The following is a 20236-nucleotide window of genomic DNA, read 5'->3' as shown; positions in this document are numbered from 1 at the left end:
GCGTTCAGAGAGACAGATGAGGGACTTTAGAGAGGTTTTGGTTGAATATGATCTACAAGACATAGGTTTTCAGGGTGTTCCCTGGACCTATGATAATAACCAGGCAAGCCCAAACAACGTCAAGGTGCGCTTAGATCGGGCAGTAGCTTCGCCGGTATGGAGAGCTATGTTTGACCAAGCAAACATCATGCATCTAACGACTACTTGCTCTAACCACGTGCCACTCTTGTTGGAGAAGGGTGGAAATATGCAGCAGAGAAGACGAAGCAAGATTAATTGTTTTGAAGCAGTATGGGAAAGAGTGGAATCCTTTAATTCGATAGTACAGGAATCATGGGATGATGGGGGTCTGGCGAAAAATTTGGGAGATGTCAGAACAAAGTTAGCATATACTATGGAGAATCTCAAAAGGTGGAGCAGCGATAAAATTGGAAATATAAAGAAGAGCATTGAAAGATGCAGAAGAGAGCTAGAAGAAATGAGAATGAGAGGAAGGGAAGACTCAGAACCGGATGTTCACAGGCTGAAATTTTTTTTGCAGGAACTGCTCCATCGCAAAGAGATTTGGTAGAAGCAGAGATCCCGGATCACCTGGCTGAAAGAAGGCGATCGGAATACTCGCTACTTTCATTTGAAAGCGTCTTGGAGAGCACGGAAAAACCTGATTAAGAAGCTGAGAAGATCAGATGGTATGATGTGCAGTAAAGAAGAGGAGTTAGGAGAGATCGCACGCAGCTTCTTCCGAGATCTGTACACGAAGGATGAAAGCCTTAATCCAGGTGAGCTGTTGAATATGTTTGAACCAAAAATAACAGATGAAATGAATGGCATGTTGACAAAGCCTTTTACGGATGAAGAGATTAGTGACGCCTTATTCCAGATTGGTCCTCTCAAAGCACCGGGTCCCGATGGTTTTCCGGCACGCTTCTTTCAACGCAATTGGGGTGTCCTAAAGAGGGACGTGATTGAAGGTGTCCGAGAGTTTTTTGAAACTGGAGAATGGAAGGAAGGAGTGAATGATACTGTTATTGTCATGATTCCAAAAACGAATGCACCGGTGGAGATGAAGGATTTCATACCAATCAGCCTTTGTAATGTGATTTACAAAGTGGTGGCTAAATGCTTAGTCAATCGGCTTAGGCCTTTGTTGCAAGAGATTATATCGGAGACCCAGAGTGCCTTTGTGCCCGGGCGTATGATTACAGACAATGCATTAGTAGCCTTTGAGTGCTTTCATTCCATACATAAGTGTACACGAGAAAGCCAAGACTTCTATACGTTAAAGCTGGATCTTTCAAAAGCTTATGACAGAGTCGACTGGGGATTCTTGGATGGAGCATTGCAAAAGTTGGGGTTTGGAAATATCTGGAAAAAGTGGATAATGTCATGTGTGACGTCTGTAAGGTATAGTGTTCGACTGAATGGGAATATGCTTGAACCGTTTTACCCAACAAGAGGTTTGCGGCAAGGAGACCCACTCAATCCATACCTATTTCTTTTTATTGCTGACGGCCTATCAAATATTCTGCAAAGAAGGAGGGATGAAAGACAGATTCAGCCTCTAAAGGTCTGTCGCTCTGCTCCTGGTGTGTCGCACCTGTTATTTGCGGATGACAGTTTGTTATTTTTTAAGGCTGAAGTGATCCAAGCGATGAGAATTAAAGAGGCACTGGATTTATATGAGCGGTGTACAGGGCGACTCATTAATCCAAACAAATGTTCGTTATTGTTTAGTGCTCTCTGCCCGCAGGAGAGACAAGATGGAATCAAAGCTGTATTGCAAGTTGAAAGAACATGCTTTGATGATAAGTATCTGGGACTCCCAACCCCAGATGGAAGAATGAAGGCTGAGCAATTCCAACCAATTAAAGAGAGGTTTGAGAAGAGGCTTACAGATTGGAGTGAGAGATTCCTTTCTTTAGCTGGGAAGGAAGCTTTGATTAAAAGTGTTGCTCAAGCCTTGCCGACTTATACAATGGGAGTGTTCAAGATGCCAGAGCGGTTTTGCGAAGAATATGAACAACTCGTCCGGAATTTCTGGTGGGGGCATGAAAAAGGGGAGAAGAAGGTTCATTGGATTGCCTGGGAGAAACTTACAAGCCCAAAACTTTTGGGTGGACTGGGCTTTCGGGATATCCGATGTTTTAATCAGGCTCTCCTTGCTCGGCAAGCGTGGAGATTAATCGAATCGCCTGATAGCTTATGCGCACGAGTTCTGAAGGCAAAGTACTATCCAAATGGGACAATAATTGATACAGCGTTCCCGTCAGTTTCATCGCCGACATGGAAAGGAATTGTGCATGGGCTAGGGTTGCTGAAGAAGGGGCTAATATGGAGGATAGGAGATGGAAGGAAGACAAAGATATGGAGGAACCACTGGGTTGCACATGGGGAAAATCTAAAGATTTTGGAGAATAAAACATGGAATAGGCTTATATATGTCCGGGAGTTAATCGTCACCGACACTAAAACATGGAATGAGCCCTTAATCAGACACATTATAAGAGAGGAGGATGCAGACGAAATTCTGAAAATTCGAATACCACAACGGGAGGAAGAGGATTTCCCAGCGTGGCATTATGAGAAAACTGGCATATTTTCAGTAAGAAGTGCTTATAGATTGGCTTGGAACCTTGCTAGGAAAACATCAGAGCAAGCTTCTTCAAGCTCGGGGGGAGCAGATGGAAGAAAAATCTGGGATAATGTGTGGAAAGCGAATGTTCAGCCAAAAGTGAGGGTTTTTGCCTGGAAATTAGCTCAGGACAGATTGGCCACTTGGGAGAATAAAAGAAAGAGGAAGATCGAGATGTTTGGAACCTGCCCAATTTGCGGACAGAAGGAGACGAGGTTCCATGCAACAGTGGAGTGTACGCTGGCCAAAGCGTTGCGAGCTTCATTGAGAGAACATTGGACACTGCCAGATGAAAGCTTGTTTTCAATGACAGGACCAGATTGGCTTCTAGTTCTGCTAGACAGACTAAGCAGTGAAAAGAAGGCCCAGGTTTTATACTTGTTGTGGAGAGCCTGGTATATTAGGAATGAGGTGGTTCATGGTAAAGGTAATGTCCCTATTACAGATTCGGTGCATTTTTTGATTAATTATGATAACCTACAGTTGCCCGCCCGAAAACACATGGAAGACATCAAGGGGAAAGGACCTATGTTTCAGGATCTAGGTCAGAAAGAGCAGACATGTTAGTTGAATGCAGAGAAAGAAAAGTGGAGTTGCCCGCCTGATGGAAGTGCAAAGCTCAATGTGGACGCAGCTTATAGAACTGAAACAGGTGAAGCAAGCGCTGGGATTATCATCAGAGACTGCAGGGGCTAGTACTCCTGGCTGCATATAAAACTTTGCATCAGTGTACCTCAGCGGCTGAAGCAGAAGTGCTAGCATGTTTAGAAGGGCTCAAAGAAGCAATGAAGTGGATTCATATGCCGATTATTCTGGAGCTAGACAATGCTGATGTTGTTAAGGCTCTAACACAGCAGGTAGCTTCAAGATTCTCCTGGGCGACGACGGTTGCAGAAATCAAAGGTGTGATACAATGTATCCAACGGGTGCAAGTGCACAAGATTAAGAGAGAAGCTAATAGGGTTGCTCATGTGTTAGCACAAATGGCAATGAGTACTAGGTTGTGTGGGGAGTGGAGGCTGTGCGCCGCCCCCGCATAATCCTAGACTTGTTAAATCAAGAATGTAACCCTCTATTTAGTCATTAATAAAGTTCTCTCTTGACTAAAAAAAATAATCTAAACGAAAATAGATAGATTTGTAGAAAAAACAACAATTTTCATCACGAAAAAGGTTCAAATACAGTACAGTAGTAAGTTTCCTATTCTCGTCCTGACGCCGCGGCGAGCCAGGAGGCAGCGAGTTATTTTACTCGATATCTCGCGTTTTCTCGTCACTCAGATCTGATCTGATCTGACCCCTCACAGTGAGGTAACCCCTCTCGCCTCGCCACCTCCCCCCCTGTTTTCTCCATTTCTCCTCCCAATTTTTTTCTCCGCATCCGCAGAAATTCTGTCCCCTCCTCCTCCTCCTCCATTTCCGATGTATTTTATTCGATTTCGAGATTTGTTTTCCGGTGCATAGAGCTCACGTACAACCGCCGCGCCGAACGGTGCATGTGAACTGTTCGGCGAAACGCGCAGGTGAGGAGAGGTCGCGAGGAGCGGCTGCTGCGGCGGCGGCGGCGGCTTCGATTCAGGTGGGGGTGGGTGCCCTAGGGTTTCGCTGCCGGGATGGATGGCCGGGAGCAGCAGCAGCAGCCGCGCGTGAGCTCGCCGCCGCCAGCCGGCGGCGGCGTGATGATGCCTCAGCACCCCTACGGCGCCGCGCCGGCGATGCCGCCGGGGTCGGCGAATGTTATGCACGGGGTGCCGCTCTCGTTCAACCCCATGGCGTCGCCGACCGCCTCGTCGCCTATGAAGCCCGCGGATATGTCGGGGACCATGTACCGCACCGATCCCGTCGTGCAGGGCATGCAGCAGCAGCCCGGTTCCGGCGGTGGCGGCACGGCGGTCGGCGGCGGGGAGCTCGTGAAGAAGAAGAGGGGGAGGCCGAGGAAGTATGGTCCTGACGGGAACATCGGGTTGGGACTGAAGCCCGCGGCTGCAGCAGGGACGGAGGCCGGCGGACCTTCAGGTGGTGCAGGATCGAACTCGAACCCTGACGGGAAGCGCAGAGGGCGACCCCCAGGATCCGGGAAAAAAAAACAGCTAGATGCTTTGGGTAAGCCTGCATCATTTCTCTGCTTTGGGTTTATATCTGAACTCTGAAATGATATGGCTTACTATGACTGAAAAGTGCAATGTTGCTTGGCCTGTAGCTTTGGAAAAATATGGTCCAAGCTTGTGGCGGGTATGGAGTGTGATTGTTGGAAATGGAATTAATTCATGTGTTTGCTTGTGTGCATTAAAAAGGGCATGTGTGGAATAATTTTTTTAAGGATCCCTCATCATTCTGAAAGAATAAAAATATGGCAGAATAGTGCAGGCAGAGATTTGAATAATAAAGAAAAGTACAAGCACTCTTTATCCTTTCCTGGTGTTGCACTGGGCACAGTCTAAACAGGAAAAGTGGGAATTATTCAAATATGAGCTTAGTCTTTGAATATTGAACATTCATTGGTGATTGGTTTCTTTTATATATGTTACTTTCTATTAAGAGCCAATCTATGTGCATATACTGACAAATGGACAATATTTTGCTGATGTCCTTTTTGCATGTTTTGAATTACAATAACTTCTACACTTGCCCCTGCAGAACAGGGCAGTGTAAACTCGGTTTACATATTAGTAGTAGTTTGTTCTGTTCCATAGTCCTTACCCATGTGGCACGGTCAGAATGATAATGATAATGCCATTTGTCAGATTTCGTAGTTTTTTTTTGGGTCTCTTTTAACCTCAACTGAACTTGACCACTTTGTGTGGATCAATAATTATATGCCAGATCTGATATATATGTTCTTTTATGTGCTGATTTTCAGGATCTTCCGGGACATCTTTTACTCCCCACATAATAACAGTGAAGCCTAATGAGGTACCTGAAAATGCTCCCCTCTCTGCTATCTAGTACGAGCTGAAATTCATTATTTGTCTGCTTATGTTGTCTTGTTGTGGCAAAGTTACTTTTGGAGAACTTAAGTTTTTGATTTCTTGCTTGTGGTTTGTAAATTGTAATAAGTCTTTGTGCCTTACATATTACATCTGTCTGCTGGTGGGATCTCAAGTAATACAACCAAGTACATAAGTGAGAGCTAAGAAGAGAGATGTGTAGCATAAGCTTCCTATAATAAATACCAAACTAACATATAATGTATTCTTCAGCATCTTTAAACTTGTTCCCTTTTTGAGTTTATTTGAGTTGTCAATGCCATTTACAGAATACTCCGTATAAACCTTTCATTTGTTTCTGAATTAGTAATTTTACAATTCAGGAGATTGCATATATTTATGTCATTATTTGTTGACTTGATTCTGTCTTGGCCAATGAGTGTCCTTCCTGGCTTTGATCATCATACACTTGCCACTTGGTTGTTTTTTTAGCGCCAATCTACTACGGATTGGACACCTTTTAGCCTATTCTCCTCTTCTATGTTTCTACCTGAAGTCCAAGCTGATGAGCATGCATGCATCACCTCTTCTTTTTGGCAGGATGTTGCTTCAAAAATAATGGCATTTTCACAACAAGGCCCTCGCACTACATGCATAATTTCAGCAAATGGCGCTCTTTGCACAGCAACACTACGTCAACCAGCAACTTCTGGTGGTATAGTAACATATGAGGTATATTCAAGCTAAACTATCTGTGTGCAGTGTGCTTACTGCTCAGAGCAATGCTTGAGCTCCACTGGTGTTCTTTCTGTGAAATAGTAATGAATATGCTTAATTAAAGTTTTCTCGATGTCTTTGTTTCATTACAGTGCAGTACAAAATAGGTGGCTAGATTTTTCTTAGTAGTATATGTGCTACTGTACAGTGGTGGATCCAATGCCTCTTGACACCGATGAGTTGCCCAGGCTTGCCATCGAGCCACAGTAGAGCAGTGCTCTGCAGTCTGCACTTCCTGTGTTCGGCAACACCAGTTGCTACGTTTGCCTGAACTACAAGAAACTCCAGTGTCTGTCTTGCACTAACAAACCAGATATATACATCACAATTGCCAGCAACCCCTTTTTGAACTTTGTATGCTTTGGTAGGATGCACTCAGTTGTCCAGCTTTCTGGCTATGATAACTTATTTTCTGATGTATTCCAATGATAAGAGGAGAAATGACTAGTATAGTAGTATGTTTAGAATGTTATCACAAATTGGGGGTGGGGGATAGAATGAAAATTTTATTCTTCTTTGTTCTCAACAGTCACACCAGGTGCAAGTAACATAATATCTAAATCTGATGATAAAGGCTTCTGGTCATTTTCATTTACAGCATGTGGTTGTTAGTGGCCATTTCTATGTGGACAGACAAATTCGAACAATATTCAGTTGCTTTGTTTATAATATAATTGTATTTTTTTATTGTAGAAATCAATATATGAATATGAATTCTTACTGTGATGTTTCACAGGGCCACTTTGATATTCTCTCTCTGTCGGGCTCATTTCTGCTCGCAGAGGATGGCGACACTCGTAGCAGAACAGGTGGTTTGAGTGTGGCACTTGCTGGAAGCGATGGACGTATAGTTGGAGGTTGTGTTGCTGGAATGCTGATGGCAGCAACGCCCGTGCAGGTTCCCCATTCATCTATTTGCTGCTATCACTTTGTTTTCAGCTGGTTTGTGCCCTAAACTAGCATTTTCTTTGGCCTTCTGTTACATTCTGTTTTCCAGGTTGTAGTGGGGAGTTTCATTGCTGAAGGTAAAAAAGGCAAGGAAGAACATCTGAAACGTGAGCCAACATCTGCCCCGACGCCGAACCACGCAGCTGGCTTTGGCGCAGCCACGGCTGCCAGTCCTCCGTCTGATGGATCATCAAGCGACCACTCCGATGACCCAGGGAGTCCCATGGGACCTAATGGCAGCACATTCAATAATTCAGGTCATCCCATGCATTCTTCGTATGCTCCTGTTAGCTGGTCGCTATCTGGGAATCAAGGCCGTTACGATCCCGACCTGAAGATGATGACCGACTAGATAATCCTGTGTTTTTAAGCTCTGTTAGCTGTTGACCCAGTAGAGTGTAGGGATCAGGGATTCAGTGTTTCCTGCACCGACACCACCGGCAGCGTTGGCCAATAATCCGGTGCGCTAGTAGTAATCAGTATCACAATGCCTGAACAAAAGAGATCAGGAACAAATAAGTAGCCCCAGCGCATGGCTTGGCCTGTCAGGTAGCTAATTTTTATTTTTCTCAATCGGTAGCTTATTTAGCATGCTTTGTCAGTTGTCAGCCTAGTTGTACGGTTTTCTTATGAATGTTTGTACACCTTTTTCTTTTCTCGCTAGTATTCGGCGTGTACGAATCTTAATTAAGATTGGAATGACATGTTATTGGATATTGTCGTTTTTCTTCGCTGTGTTTCACCCTGCAAAACCATTCCACTACTGATGCGTTTTGGTGTAGGGATCACATAGACATGAATTCTGATCGCATTCATACATGGTACCAGTAATGGTGTGTATAAGTCTATGGCAAAGTGCCAAAATCTATCGAGAATCCGCAAGGAAATAACTTGTAAGGACAGTAAGAAAATAATTCTTGTGGGATAGGAACACTAGAGAAGAATTAATAATTGTGTTTAAAGACAAGGTATTTGCCGTCAGCTCGTCCTACAGCTTCCAAAATGGTGGCAGCAGGTGCGTCTCTGTTTTCGGTCAATGGCACAGAGCCGCCTTCGATTCTCTGTTTATGTTGATCTGCTGGAAGCTTTGGAAAGAAAGAAACGTAAGGAATTCGATTCTATGTTCATGTTGATCTGCTGGAAGCTTTGGAAAGGAAGAAACGTAGGTCCAGCATTGGAAAGGAAGAAACGTAGGAAAGAAAGAAACGTAAGGATTTCGATTCTCTGTTCATGTTGATCTGCTGGAAGCTTTGAAAAGGAAGAAACGTAAGGATTTTTATAACAGAAAAGGTGGTAGAACACTTGGTGGCAAACATCAAAGAGGAGGTCCTGATCTGAAGAGTGGCCGGAATTTTTTCTTGCGAGGAGTAGCAGCATGTTTTTGGCCTCCTTAAATAGTTTTCCTGTCCTGGCCTCCTTAAATAGTTTTCCTGTCCTGGCCTTCTTAAATAGTTTTCCTGTCCTTTTTCGAGGTTTCCCTCGACTCGACAGTGTAATATCATGTATATTGTATTACCCTCTTTTTATCTTAAAGAAATTTGGTTGACGTCCTTCCGCCGACCCGGCAAAAAAAGACAAGTTATTCGCCGAACAAGTTTTCTTTTAGGCTATGGAAATGATATATCAGTATTTCGTTCTAAAAAGGTGAAACAATAGGGATACTAAGTTCTAAAAATATTTTACATGAGGCAGAGGCATGTTGGATCAATTTGATTTAAGAGATGCACGTGGATAACATATTCTCTTACCTTTATTGGATTGGCAAAACTAAGGATGTCAATATCTTGTACTCCCTCGGTTTCATATTTGACTCTTAAAACTTCTTTATGTTTTTTTGTTTGATCAAATTTATAAAAAAATTAGCAACATATATGATACCAAAATAATTTAATTAAATATATCATTAAATATATTTTAATAGAATATTCATTTTCTGTTAAAAATATCATTATATTTATCTCTGAATTCTATCAAACTTCAAAAAAATGGGGAAAAAATCAAAACGACTAGGGAGCACGGCATACACTGACACGGCTACATGATTACATTCATCGATATAAGTAGATCCGTAGATGCGTACTTCAAAAACACATGAAAACGAAAGCCCTTTCATTGAACAGAACTACATCAAGCATGTTAATTTTACAACTGACACTTTTTATTCCAGCACACGCATGTGCACACAGCATACACGCGTGCGTACGAACACAAGCTAACACGATCAGCGGCCGGGCTGGGACCAGATCACTCGCTACACTGAAAAAAAACACACTAGCGATCCAGATCGATCAAGCCCGCCCATGTCCATCTACCCCAAATCTAGATGTACGATTTGTCGGACGCCGCGTACGTGCCGGTGCCGGTGCCGGTGCCGGCGGCCGGGTATGCAGGGTCGACGGCGGGGCCGCCGACCGGAGCGTGGTGGTGGCGGTTGCCGCCGGCCGTGAGCGGCACGCGCGTGCCGTGGCGGCCCGTGGTGGCGTTGGCGCGGTGCTCCGCCCTCTCCTGGTGCTCGTCGGCCTTGGCCTGTGCCTTGCCGGCCTTCTCCTCCTGCTTGGCCATCTCCTTCTCGCCGTGCGTGGCCGCCGTCGCCTGGCCGGCCTTGCCGTGCGCCTTGGCCGTCCCCTCCTTCACCTTCTCCTTGGCACCGCTCACCATGTCCTGCACCTTCACCTTCGCCGTCTGCATCTTTTCTTTTCTTTTGCTCCTACAGTACAGTAGCTACGTGCGTTGCGTATCAGTGTGAGCCTGTGGATTGAGATTCGTTGCTTGCGTTTTGTGCTTCGACTTGCGACGTGTTTTGGACGATTGGGTTGATTGGAGTAGAGTATATATAGGCCATCGACGATGATGGGATGGATCATGGATGAGATCGAGCGGCGGCGTTGGGTGTTCGTGCTAGGTGGCGCGCATGCGGGGGATGCGGGAGGAGGGGATCTGCACGTCACGGCATGAGGTGGCGCGGAGCTTTTGGGCCTCGGTGGGCGCGTGGCTGCGTGGCGCACCGTCGAGCCGCCATGTGCCTAGATGCCGGCCGTACGTCGTCCGTGCTCGTGACCTCGTGACGGGCATCGCATTACCATGGCCAGGTACGCAACGCATCTACTCCCTCCGTCTAAAAAAAACTTAACCTAAGCAAATATGTGACATGTCCTAGTACAATGAATCTGGATAACTCTTTATTCAGATTTGTTGTACTAGAAAATATCACATTTCCTTTTAAATTTAGGTTTTTTTTCTTGAAACGGAAGGTGTGGAGGGAGTATGTGTTCAGCTTTTTTTTTTTTCCCTTCCTCTTAATGACACGTTGGAGTCTCCCGGCCTATTATCGCTAGACTCAAATGGCCGGCCCTGCAGCCCATATAAGGATTTTGTAGTGAAAGGAGTACATGCACATGGGCCTGATCTAGAATGTTGACCGGATCGATTAACGATGCGTCCGGCCTGTACTTTGATCATCTCAAGGACAGTACCATCACATTTTCAAGTTCAACTCTCTTTTGTTCTCGAGAGAAGTTCAGTTGTCTCCAATGAAAGTCAACGCTTTGCTCCTCTCTGAAGGTTTCGATACAGAATTTTTTGTTTGAAAAGGAGGATTTTCTGTATTGATTCCAAGTCAATGGTACTAGTTTTGCTCAACTAAACAAAAGTACAAAACACACGTACATGTCGAATTCAAACATGTTGCTAGTGGATGAAAAACGCCCCAGCTTTTATACAGTTCCCGTTCTTTTTTCCAAAACAAAAAGTTAGATGAAAATTAAGATTTTTTAGCACGTTTTTCAAACTGTTTAAATAAACAGTACGTTTCGTGCAAAAATTTTCTATATGAAAGTTGCTCTAAAATATCATATTAATCTACTTTTTTAAGTTTGTAATAATTAAAACTCAATCAATCATACGTTAATACCACCTTGTTTTGCGTAAAAAGCTTAATCTTAATCTTAATCTTCATCTTTTAAAAAAAAAGAACACCACCTAGATTTTTTTTCCTATCTCCTAATGCACTTGAATTGTTTCATTTCAAATTTCTATGAAAATCACGCAGAATTCATGCGATTTTAGACAGCCCACACACAAACACAGATGCATATACCATGCTGAATGTCCTGCTTGAATCTCCTGTATTCCTACAAAACAATACACATCCAATTTCTCTTAATTTACAATTTACAAATCACTTTACTGATCACTCTGAAAGATGATCAGTTGAGAGATTTGAGGTAGTCCTTGAGGTCCGTGGGGAAGCAAGGGTACTGCCTCCAGAACGCGCCGTGCGCTCGCAGCATCTTCACCGCCTTGTCCTTGGTCGACGGCGAGCTCTCCACTTGCATCAGCGCCAGCAGCTTCGCCACGGCGCCGCCCACCACCATGTCCTCCAGCACCCTCTCGGCGGGGGCCGGGGCGCACGCCACCAGCCACAGCACGTTGACGGCGAGCCTCGTGGCGAGCCCGGACACCCGGAGCACGGCGCGCGCCACGGCGGCCACCGCCAGCCCGTGCTCGGCGAAGGCCAGCCGCCCCTCGGGGCACTTGCACATGCGCTTCAGGAGGAGGAGCGACCGCTCGGCGACGTGGCGGTCGGCGTCGAGGAGGAGCTCGGCGAGGACGCGCACGGCGCCCAGCTCCACGGCCTTGGCGCGCCGCGCGCCGCGGGAGTACCGCGCCGTGACGTCGAGGAGCACGTCGAGCGCGCGGGAGCTCAGCTTCGCGGAGGCGCCGTCGGAGAGGAGCTCGAGGAGGGCCTTGACCATGTCGTCGACGTCGACCTCCGCGGTCCAGTCGCGGACGCTGGCCCTGGAGATCTTGGAGATCATGGACATTGCGTGCAGCCTCGCCTCGGCGCTGCCGCGCTGGACCAGCACGGACACGGGCCTCATGCACTCCGGCTTGAGCAGGAGCTCCACCGACGCGTCGTCCGAGAGCGGCAGCGTGGCGAGGACGGCGGCGGCCTCCTCGCACGTCCGGAACGCCGAGAAGTCCCCCCCGGCGGAGCTCTCCGCCAGCGCCTGCGTCATGACCCGGCCGAGCACCTGGATGCCGCCGCACGCCACGAAATCCTCCCGCGCCGCCTCGTCGCCGGCCATGCAGGACTTGAGTTTCTTGAGCGCGGTCGCCTTGAACGGCGTCTCCTCAATGCCAGCGAGCACCGACGGCAACCTCTCCCTCTCCATCGCGTTTGACGACGACGACGACGACGTCGTCGCCGGCGAGCCGGCCGTGCTCGGCGACGACGACGAGGAGGCGCGGTCCAGCCACGACGAGATGACGCGCTTGAGGGTGTGGTTGGGAGTGAGATCGAAGGAAGCAAGCCGCTGCATGGTGGCCGGGCACGTCGTCTTGCCGTACTTGAAGAACCACCGCTCGATGCTCCGGCGGTCGTAGGTGACGCCGGTGGCCACCGTGACGGGGTCCTCCATTAGCTCCATCGAGATGGGGCACAGGAACAGGGGAGGAGGCTCCATTGCCATTGCGATCAAACAAAGCAGCAGCTCGATTTCTTGGCTTGAGTGAGAAGGTTGAGGGAGACCAAGCTGGGATGTTGGTTTTATACCTGTAATGTCATCATATGCAATTAAAAAGTCAAGCTAACCCAAAGTACAGCAGCAAAATGGCTCAAATTCAAATAACTAATGAAATACTCCCTTGTCGAAATATAGGTATATTTTGTTTCGTTAGGATAAAGATTTGACTAACAATTGTTATACTAATATACTAGCTCTATATTGTAATAGATGACGCCGTTGACTTTTGGGTACACGTTTGACCATTCGTCTAATTTTTTTAAAAAATTATGTAATTGTCATTTATTTTATTGTGAGTTTTCTTATCACTAAAAATATCTCATATATTTGCATACAATTTTTGAATAAGACAAACGGTCAAGCATGTATCTACAATCAACGACGCCATCTACACCACCACACCACATTTCATTATATATAAGAAAAAGTTTTTGATATGAATCTAACAATATCAACCAAAAACATATGTTCTAATAGACTAATTGTTGGTGCTAGAAAATCTTTGAGAAAAATGAAGAATCTCAGACAATTTAGTGCTAGAAAATTGTAATACCTGATGCTCGAAAATCTCAGAGCAAAATGAAAAAAAGGTAAATCATGATGCACGAGAAAAATGAAGATGCCATCCGTCTCCTTTTCATCTCAATAGCAGGTTAAATATATGAAAAAAAATGTTTTCTTAATAACGATACGAAGATATGAGAAACTATCAAACCAAGTCAACAATTCTTCCAAATTAAAATCCCGTAGGGGAAATGCTTAAAAAGTACAGCTTGCAGCATTGGTACATTATCTGTTATGATTTCTAACGATCTGTATTGATGTAAAATACTCTAGTCAAGAGTCAGACGGGCAGAATAGTAAGCGATCGATCGATGGCTACACATTAAAGTGCCACTGTGCAATGCATGCAAAATAAATAATACTAAGTCTATGGATTGGCCGTGATCTGTATTACTCAAGACTTCGTCTCTTACCTAGAGCTGTTTATGTTCTATGGATCAATTTATTCGAGATTTTGACGAAGAACTAGAGACTTTTTTTATTCCTTTTGTTTTGCTGCGTGCAGGGAGCAATTCGATGGGCGTCGACTGGAGCAATCTGATGGGCGATGATGAGGTGACAGTTTCACAAGTATTAACCTAAGACTTGGTGTGATGCTACTTGTCAGAAACGTAATGAAGAGAACATGCTTGCTTGCTTATTCCTTTCTGTTTTCTTCTTCTTCTTCTTTTTTTTTTTTTTTTTTTTTTGTGGAGACAGAAGAAGTTTAATTTTTCAAAACGGCAAATGCATCTTTGGAGTTGTTAAATGGAGATTGGGGAGGAGCTGGCAGAGGATGACGGTGGATCTTGAATTGTTAATCTGTCCGGTTCTATTTCTTCTTCTGTTTGTTCACTTGCATGTTCTTTTTCCTCTGTCTGTATTAATTAGTTGCGAGCGGTTGAGCGTTTCATTTGACCGTGATTGGGTCATCCATCCATCCAGCCGCATTCTCATATTTTCTTTGGATGAAATTATATTATAGAGATAAGAAATTTGCCTGTAATGTCATTTAGTTAGAAGTTTCACACCTCTCAACATCATATTACTGACGGCGGATGATTAATTAATGGTAAAAAAAACAAGGTGGATTGCCTCTTGTAATCTTGTATCTATACACCATCTTCTGTACCCAATTATATTTTACCTATACAAGGGCTTTTAGCTTGTTAATGCTGACTTCCCTCCCATGTATAATGTATTTTTCAGAAATGAAAGATCATGTGTGCCAGATTACTTGGGAGTCAAAATTATGGTTTCTCTTAATGTGGTTTAGGTGATAATTTGGCATCATTACGACATCTTTCTTTGTCATGCACCGTCTGCCAACTCCTGAAACTAAAATGGAACAGAAAACGAGTACAAGTGCAGTTCCAACTAAATCACTGTCTGACAAACGAGTACTGTCTTCAGTTCATCATATCTGAGCTATGAAGATCTATTTCATCACAGAGAATCTGTTTCTGCTCCAATTAATTAGCAAGTAGTTTTAACAAAAATAATTAATAAGTATCTTGTGGTTGTCATGCCTTAATCTGCCAGCAAAACATTTTCTATATGATTAAAATGGCTATATCAACCGTACTGTAGTGGGAACATGGATGATGGATCACTTTGTTGCTTTATTTTTTATATATAGTATTTTGCTAACGCAAGCCAAAAAAAAAAAAAATGGTTGGCCTTAAGCTGTCCATTAGTGCACCGCCAGTTAGCGGAAGATGCAATTTTCAAACCAAAAATAAAAAACTTGCACGAAATTATGTTTACGAATACTTGCATATATATATATAAGCACCCACTAGTTAATACCCACTTGCTAGTTGCTACACTGACGTTCTACACGTCCTAAGATCCTATCGTTTGCTCTTGCCATCGCCCTACGACTTTAAGAGTTTTTATTTTTAAGTCTTGTACTTTGACAAAATTAGGCATATCGTCGAACAAACGCTCCCTGTTCGATTTGACTGTGGCGAAATATTCTTTTGAACAGACGTTGCAATCGGCGCAGCTGCTGATGATCATCCATAAATTGATAAATTCGTTGACTAATCGATCTGAAAACAAAGGAGCGTCCTGACAAGAACTGTCACCGGCTGGTGGGGTTACAATATTTTTCAGAATTTGGAACTGCTCAGAGTTGAATTACTAGTGGTAATACCGACACGTTACTCCTACTAGGTTCTTATCCTTTCTTTGTCCAACAGTAATTAACTTTAAATTCTGTTCCTGTGAACAGAAGCAATAATAATTCCACTGCGGTGACAAACTACATTGACAATTGGCACAGAGATCTTACCTGTTCGAACTTCGAGTTTCTTCTCGGGAAGACTTCAGATTTCTTAATTTCGGTTAAGCACACAGCGTTTGACATTAATCAGTTGCTTGTTTTTGCATCCATTTCAGCAGGCTAACGTTTTCCAAACGTATGACTGCAGATTGTAGAAAAAATGATGGTCGGATGATTCATAACGTTCACCGAATTAACAATCGTGCTTCCACTTGGAGCAGCTACCTGTACCTGCATGATTCCTTTCAAACATTGTTGTTTATTCCTACATTGCATCTTGCTAGTGGGAATTGATCCTGACAGTTTAGCTTTGACCATCACATCAACTGTTGTTTCAGCAAATTTTGTACCTGATATCTCTTTCCAGGGAAAGACAATCAGATTGTAAACTTCAGCTCTGTTTCAGACGGCCCAAATATATATTTTTTCCTGTCATTGCCACAAATGGTAACATTACAAAGTCGTTTTCACTATTCATCCGTATATAATACTCTATCGCATGCGTGTACATCGAAGTCAGAAGTAACAAAAGAAAAGGAAAAAACATGAAAATGATGGTCTATTCCAAGTGTTCCACGGCATTGCCGACACCGAATTGGGGATCACTCAATCCTCTGATGGTACACATTAAGGACATAGCTGTTCAGAAGGTCACCAAATGTCTTGGTTGAGAACTTCTGCACAACATGGCCCCTTGCTTGTTTACCCATCTTAACTGCTAGATCGTGATCGTTCACGAGCTTCAGCATGGCTTTTGAAAATTCAGGGGCAGAGGGCTCACAGAGAAACCCTGTCTCGTCATTTATGACTGTTTCCACTGGACCACCACTGTTGCATGCAATTACAGGTTTATATGCGGCCATGGCTTCCAGAGGAACAATACCGAAATGTTCATCCTGCAAAATGTCAGACGCAGGTTTATTATGGGAAAATTCTCATGTTGTTGAGAATCAAAAGACATGCCAGATATTTACCTTTGGAGTGTATAACACACAAAGGCAGTTGGAGAGAAGTTCGTTCCTTTCAGAAGTTGAACAAGATGTCACAAATTTGACATGTTCAGAAACCCCTTCACTCGCTGCCAATCTTTTGAGCTCCTCAAGGTATTCAACATTTTCTCTGAGACGCTTATCATATCCACCTTAAGCATAATCTTTTGTAAGTAAACAGTAGTTGCCAGTTGGTAATTCATAATGCAGTGACGATGCAACATTCAACCTGTAGTGGAAAGGAAATTACCTGCTACTGTTAAGGTTACTTCCTGTCGAGCATCACCAGGTAGCATAGAAGCAACAGAGCGAAGCAGAGAAAATGCTGAAATGGCAAGACCAAGATTCTTTTTTCTCTCAAACCGGTTAATTGAGAGGAAATTCAACCTGCGCAGAAAGATGATGGTTAAATTTGGCTAGACCTGAAGGTGCAGAAGGTGAGAAAAATGCTTACACTTCACACTATACTATTTTTTTTAAAATAAAATGAAACCTAAGCGAGTTACAGAGAGATATACAAGCATGCAGTTACTTATAAGCATGAGGTTCCTGAAACTGTTCAACAGAGACAGCTGGATATAGAACAGCAGGCTCGACTCCTCTAGCATGAAGGCTGCAAAAGGTCCTGGCAAATGTTGTTGCAGTGAACCTGCTGTTTACTAGAATCAAATCTGCCATACCTAATACATACAAAAAAGGGATAAGCACTACAGATAGAACAAACACTAGGGAACGGTAAAAAACATAGCAGGCAACAGTTCTAGATGAACAAGACCATACCAGTAGTTGTTTCTTCAATCATGTCAATTGGCTTGCGATACAACCTCCGAAGCATGGTAGTATGTTGAGCAAGCAACATATCAGGAAAGTGACAATAAAATACTATCTGAATACACGGGAAAAAGAAGTTATCAACATATATCTACAGTGGAAACATACTGATCACATAAAGCAAGGGATCAATACCTTGGATGTTGCCTTCAGTTTAAGCAGTGGAATCACAACCGAAACCTGGTCTACTAATATGATGTCAAATGAGGGCCACCAAAGTAGCACACACATTGCAACAAAAATGCAGCGAAGATATGCACAGATAGCGTGGAAGCGGTAAAAAATATGGCGAGGCAAGAAATCTCCATATACTTTAACTTCAAATGGACCTGCAGGACAATAGAAAATCAAGTAAAGTTTCCATTGGCATAAGAATCCCTACACACTATTGAGCGATTTGAGTAGGGTATCCGAGGAGACGTTTTGTGAAATTTTGTACGTAATCAATCGACAATTCACATAGGAATATATGCATATCCTCTACAAGTCCACATCAAATCAGTCATAGTACATAGTAAGTCTTTAACACAAATAGGTACTGCAACTACCATAGTAAGAGAGTTATAAGCAACATTCACCTCAGATAGAGTTTAGATCCTTACCAGAAACAGTCTCTTCAAAGCATCGGTTTTTGTCATGATGTGATGTGAAAACATGAACATCATGACCATGGGCCGCAAGCTGACAAGCCGCATCGACTATCAATCTCTCAGCACCACCTACACAAAAACATATGTTTTCTTTGAACAATTGAGATCTAGTACAATGCTAGAAATGCTGCCACACTTAGTCCATTGGTCAATGTCCTATACCACACCTGCTGCAATACTGCTACAACATTTTTTTTTCTCGAAAATGTTCTTAAAAATCTCACCTGCATATAATAAACAAGCCGCAAGTCCTACATTCGAATGAAACCGTGCAACGGCTTCCCCAAAAAATAAGCCAATTCTAGGGCATCACTACTCACTACTTAACTAGAAGTATCAACACAGTATGGAAGTGAAGAAGAAGAAAAATCTTTCCCTAACACTCAGACTACCCCGTAATTGCAGCAAGCAACTAAGCATACGTCGAACCTTGAGCAAAATTGAGGAACCCAACAAATATCCAAGCTACAAGCTCAGGCAGCAACGGTTCCTCAAATCTACTGATGCTTCCACCGCGTGGACTCGGAATTGCTACATATCGACCAATTTACAAAGTAGCACGCAACCAATCGTTTCGGGGACTCAACCGGATCTACCAAAATTCTGCCCACGAGAGATGAGGGTTCACCCAAGCATCGACAGGAGCAACAGGAGGGGGGAGAGAGAGTAGAGGCGTACCTATCCCGAGATCGGGGTGGATCACGGCGACCTTAAGCTGCTTCGTCCTCGTCCCCGACGGCTCGCCGGCGACTCCTCCCGCCGCCGCTGCCATCTCCCTCGCGTAACCAGATGGGCTTCGGCCGCCGCCGCCGCCGCCGCTGCTGCGGGCCGTGGATCTCTGCTCGCTAACTCGCTCTCGCTAGTCGTGTCGTCACGATTCCAGCTGAGTTGATGTGCGGGTGGATTGGGCCTCATACAGCCCAGTATCTGATAACGCGTGCGAATCGCTTACGGCCCAGTAGCCCATATCAATTTGATGGCATCGAGCCGTCGAGTACTCGAGTTCGAGTGCTCGCAGAATGCAGATTTCCATAGCGTATTATTTCGGGGATGGCTAATTAGCGCGTACGTGCCCTTTACCTAAGTCGCGCGCGCGTAGAGAAGCGGTGGGCCCACTTGCTTTTCGGCATCACGTACGAAGAAAAGCCAGACTCCCGTTCGTGTTTCTCTTTTTTTTTTTCCGGAAAAAAAATCGTCACGGGAGTGCTTAATTCTCTTAAACACTTTTAACTTAGATTTGAATCTTTTCAACTTTGATTCGAAAACTTTCAACTCTATATTTGAAAGTTTAAATTTATATTTGAAAATTGTCAAGTCAAGCTTGAAAACATTCAATTCAGATTTAAAAAATTTTCAGCTCAGATTTGAAAACTTTCAAATCCAGTTGAAAACTTTTACCTTAGATTTAAAATTCAACTGAAGATTTGAAAACTTTCAACTGAAGATTTAAAATTTTTCAACTCAAATTTAAAAACTTTTATATTAAAATTCGAAACTTTCAACTTAAATTTGAAAATGTTCATGTTAATAATAGAGCTAATTACTGGAAAAAAGAAAAAAAATATGAGATCATAGCGCTACGTACTCATGTTAATCACGTTAGATATGGCGTTAATCACACACTAATTGTATGAGTTGGCACCTGCACGTGCTTACCAATGAGCCTGCGAACGTCCGAAACGCGCGCTGAGTTGACCCGTTGGCGCGTACGCACACAACAGCAAATCCGTATTATTTCTTGCACCAGGATCCTGATAAAAGATGTAGGGATACAAGTGGATCACCCGCGAAGCTTTATAGATTAAATTAAATAAATAAGTAACCCACGGCCGGTTCCCGTCGTCAAGTTGGTTAGTAAGTAACCCGTGGATTAATTCATAGGTTGCCCACTAATTTTGTTTAAGTGGGTTCAATAATTTTGTTTAAGTGGGTTTACGGGTCAACTCACTTGACAGATCCATCTTGACTTCAAAGTAAGACTTCAAAGTAAGAGGAACCGTCACATATCATGAAAAATTTGCCTCACAGCAGCTAATGTACATATCTGCTTCGATCTAAACTGCTCATCGACTCATAGAGTCATAATGCAGTCGTCCTACTGCTACACCAGGGCCTCAAAAGAAGAACA

At 43.9% G+C, this 20236-nt stretch overlaps 4 protein-coding genes across 4 annotated transcripts; 1 reads left to right on the top strand and 3 right to left on the bottom strand.

Moving 5' to 3' along the window:
• Window positions 1-3997: 3997 nt before the first annotated feature.
• On the top strand, window positions 3998-8011 carry LOC127771149 (AT-hook motif nuclear-localized protein 10-like). Its single transcript, XM_052296985.1, has 5 exons — window positions 3998-4734; window positions 5492-5544; window positions 6159-6290; window positions 7072-7233; window positions 7333-8011. The coding sequence occupies exons 1-5, from the start codon at window positions 4245-4247 to the stop codon at window positions 7633-7635; spliced, it is 1140 nt and encodes a 379-aa protein (XP_052152945.1). The 5' UTR covers window positions 3998-4244; the 3' UTR covers window positions 7636-8011.
• A 1250-nt stretch (window positions 8012-9261) lies between these two features.
• On the bottom strand, window positions 9262-10103 carry LOC127771686 (late embryogenesis abundant protein 18). Its single transcript, XM_052297611.1, has one exon. It carries the CDS (start codon window positions 9969-9971, stop codon window positions 9603-9605), a length of 369 nt encoding a protein of 122 aa, XP_052153571.1. The 5' UTR covers window positions 9972-10103; the 3' UTR covers window positions 9262-9602.
• A 1220-nt stretch (window positions 10104-11323) lies between these two features.
• Window positions 11324-12804, bottom strand: LOC127771814 (E3 ubiquitin-protein ligase PUB23-like). The gene has a single exon (XM_052297754.1). The coding sequence runs from the start codon at window positions 12752-12754 to the stop codon at window positions 11489-11491; it is 1266 nt and encodes a 421-aa protein (XP_052153714.1). The 5' UTR covers window positions 12755-12804; the 3' UTR covers window positions 11324-11488.
• Window positions 12805-16038: 3234 nt separating this feature from the next.
• On the bottom strand, window positions 16039-18971 carry LOC127769570 (uncharacterized). The gene is made up of 8 exons (XM_052295165.1): window positions 18787-18971; window positions 18061-18177; window positions 17594-17787; window positions 17408-17513; window positions 17160-17307; window positions 16878-17014; window positions 16613-16779; window positions 16039-16534 (listed from the first exon to the last, which is right to left on the bottom strand). The coding sequence occupies exons 1-8, from the start codon at window positions 18878-18880 to the stop codon at window positions 16241-16243; spliced, it is 1257 nt and encodes a 418-aa protein (XP_052151125.1). The 5' UTR covers window positions 18881-18971; the 3' UTR covers window positions 16039-16240.
• Window positions 18972-20236: the final 1265 nt, after the last annotated feature.

Source organism: Oryza glaberrima, chromosome 4 (assembly GCF_000147395.1).
Source record: "Oryza glaberrima chromosome 4, OglaRS2, whole genome shotgun sequence".
NCBI classification, from domain to species: Eukaryota; Viridiplantae; Streptophyta; class Magnoliopsida; order Poales; family Poaceae; genus Oryza; species Oryza glaberrima.
The sequence above is the reverse complement of the archived record's forward strand: the minus strand, read 5'-3'. Positions and strand labels throughout refer to the sequence as shown.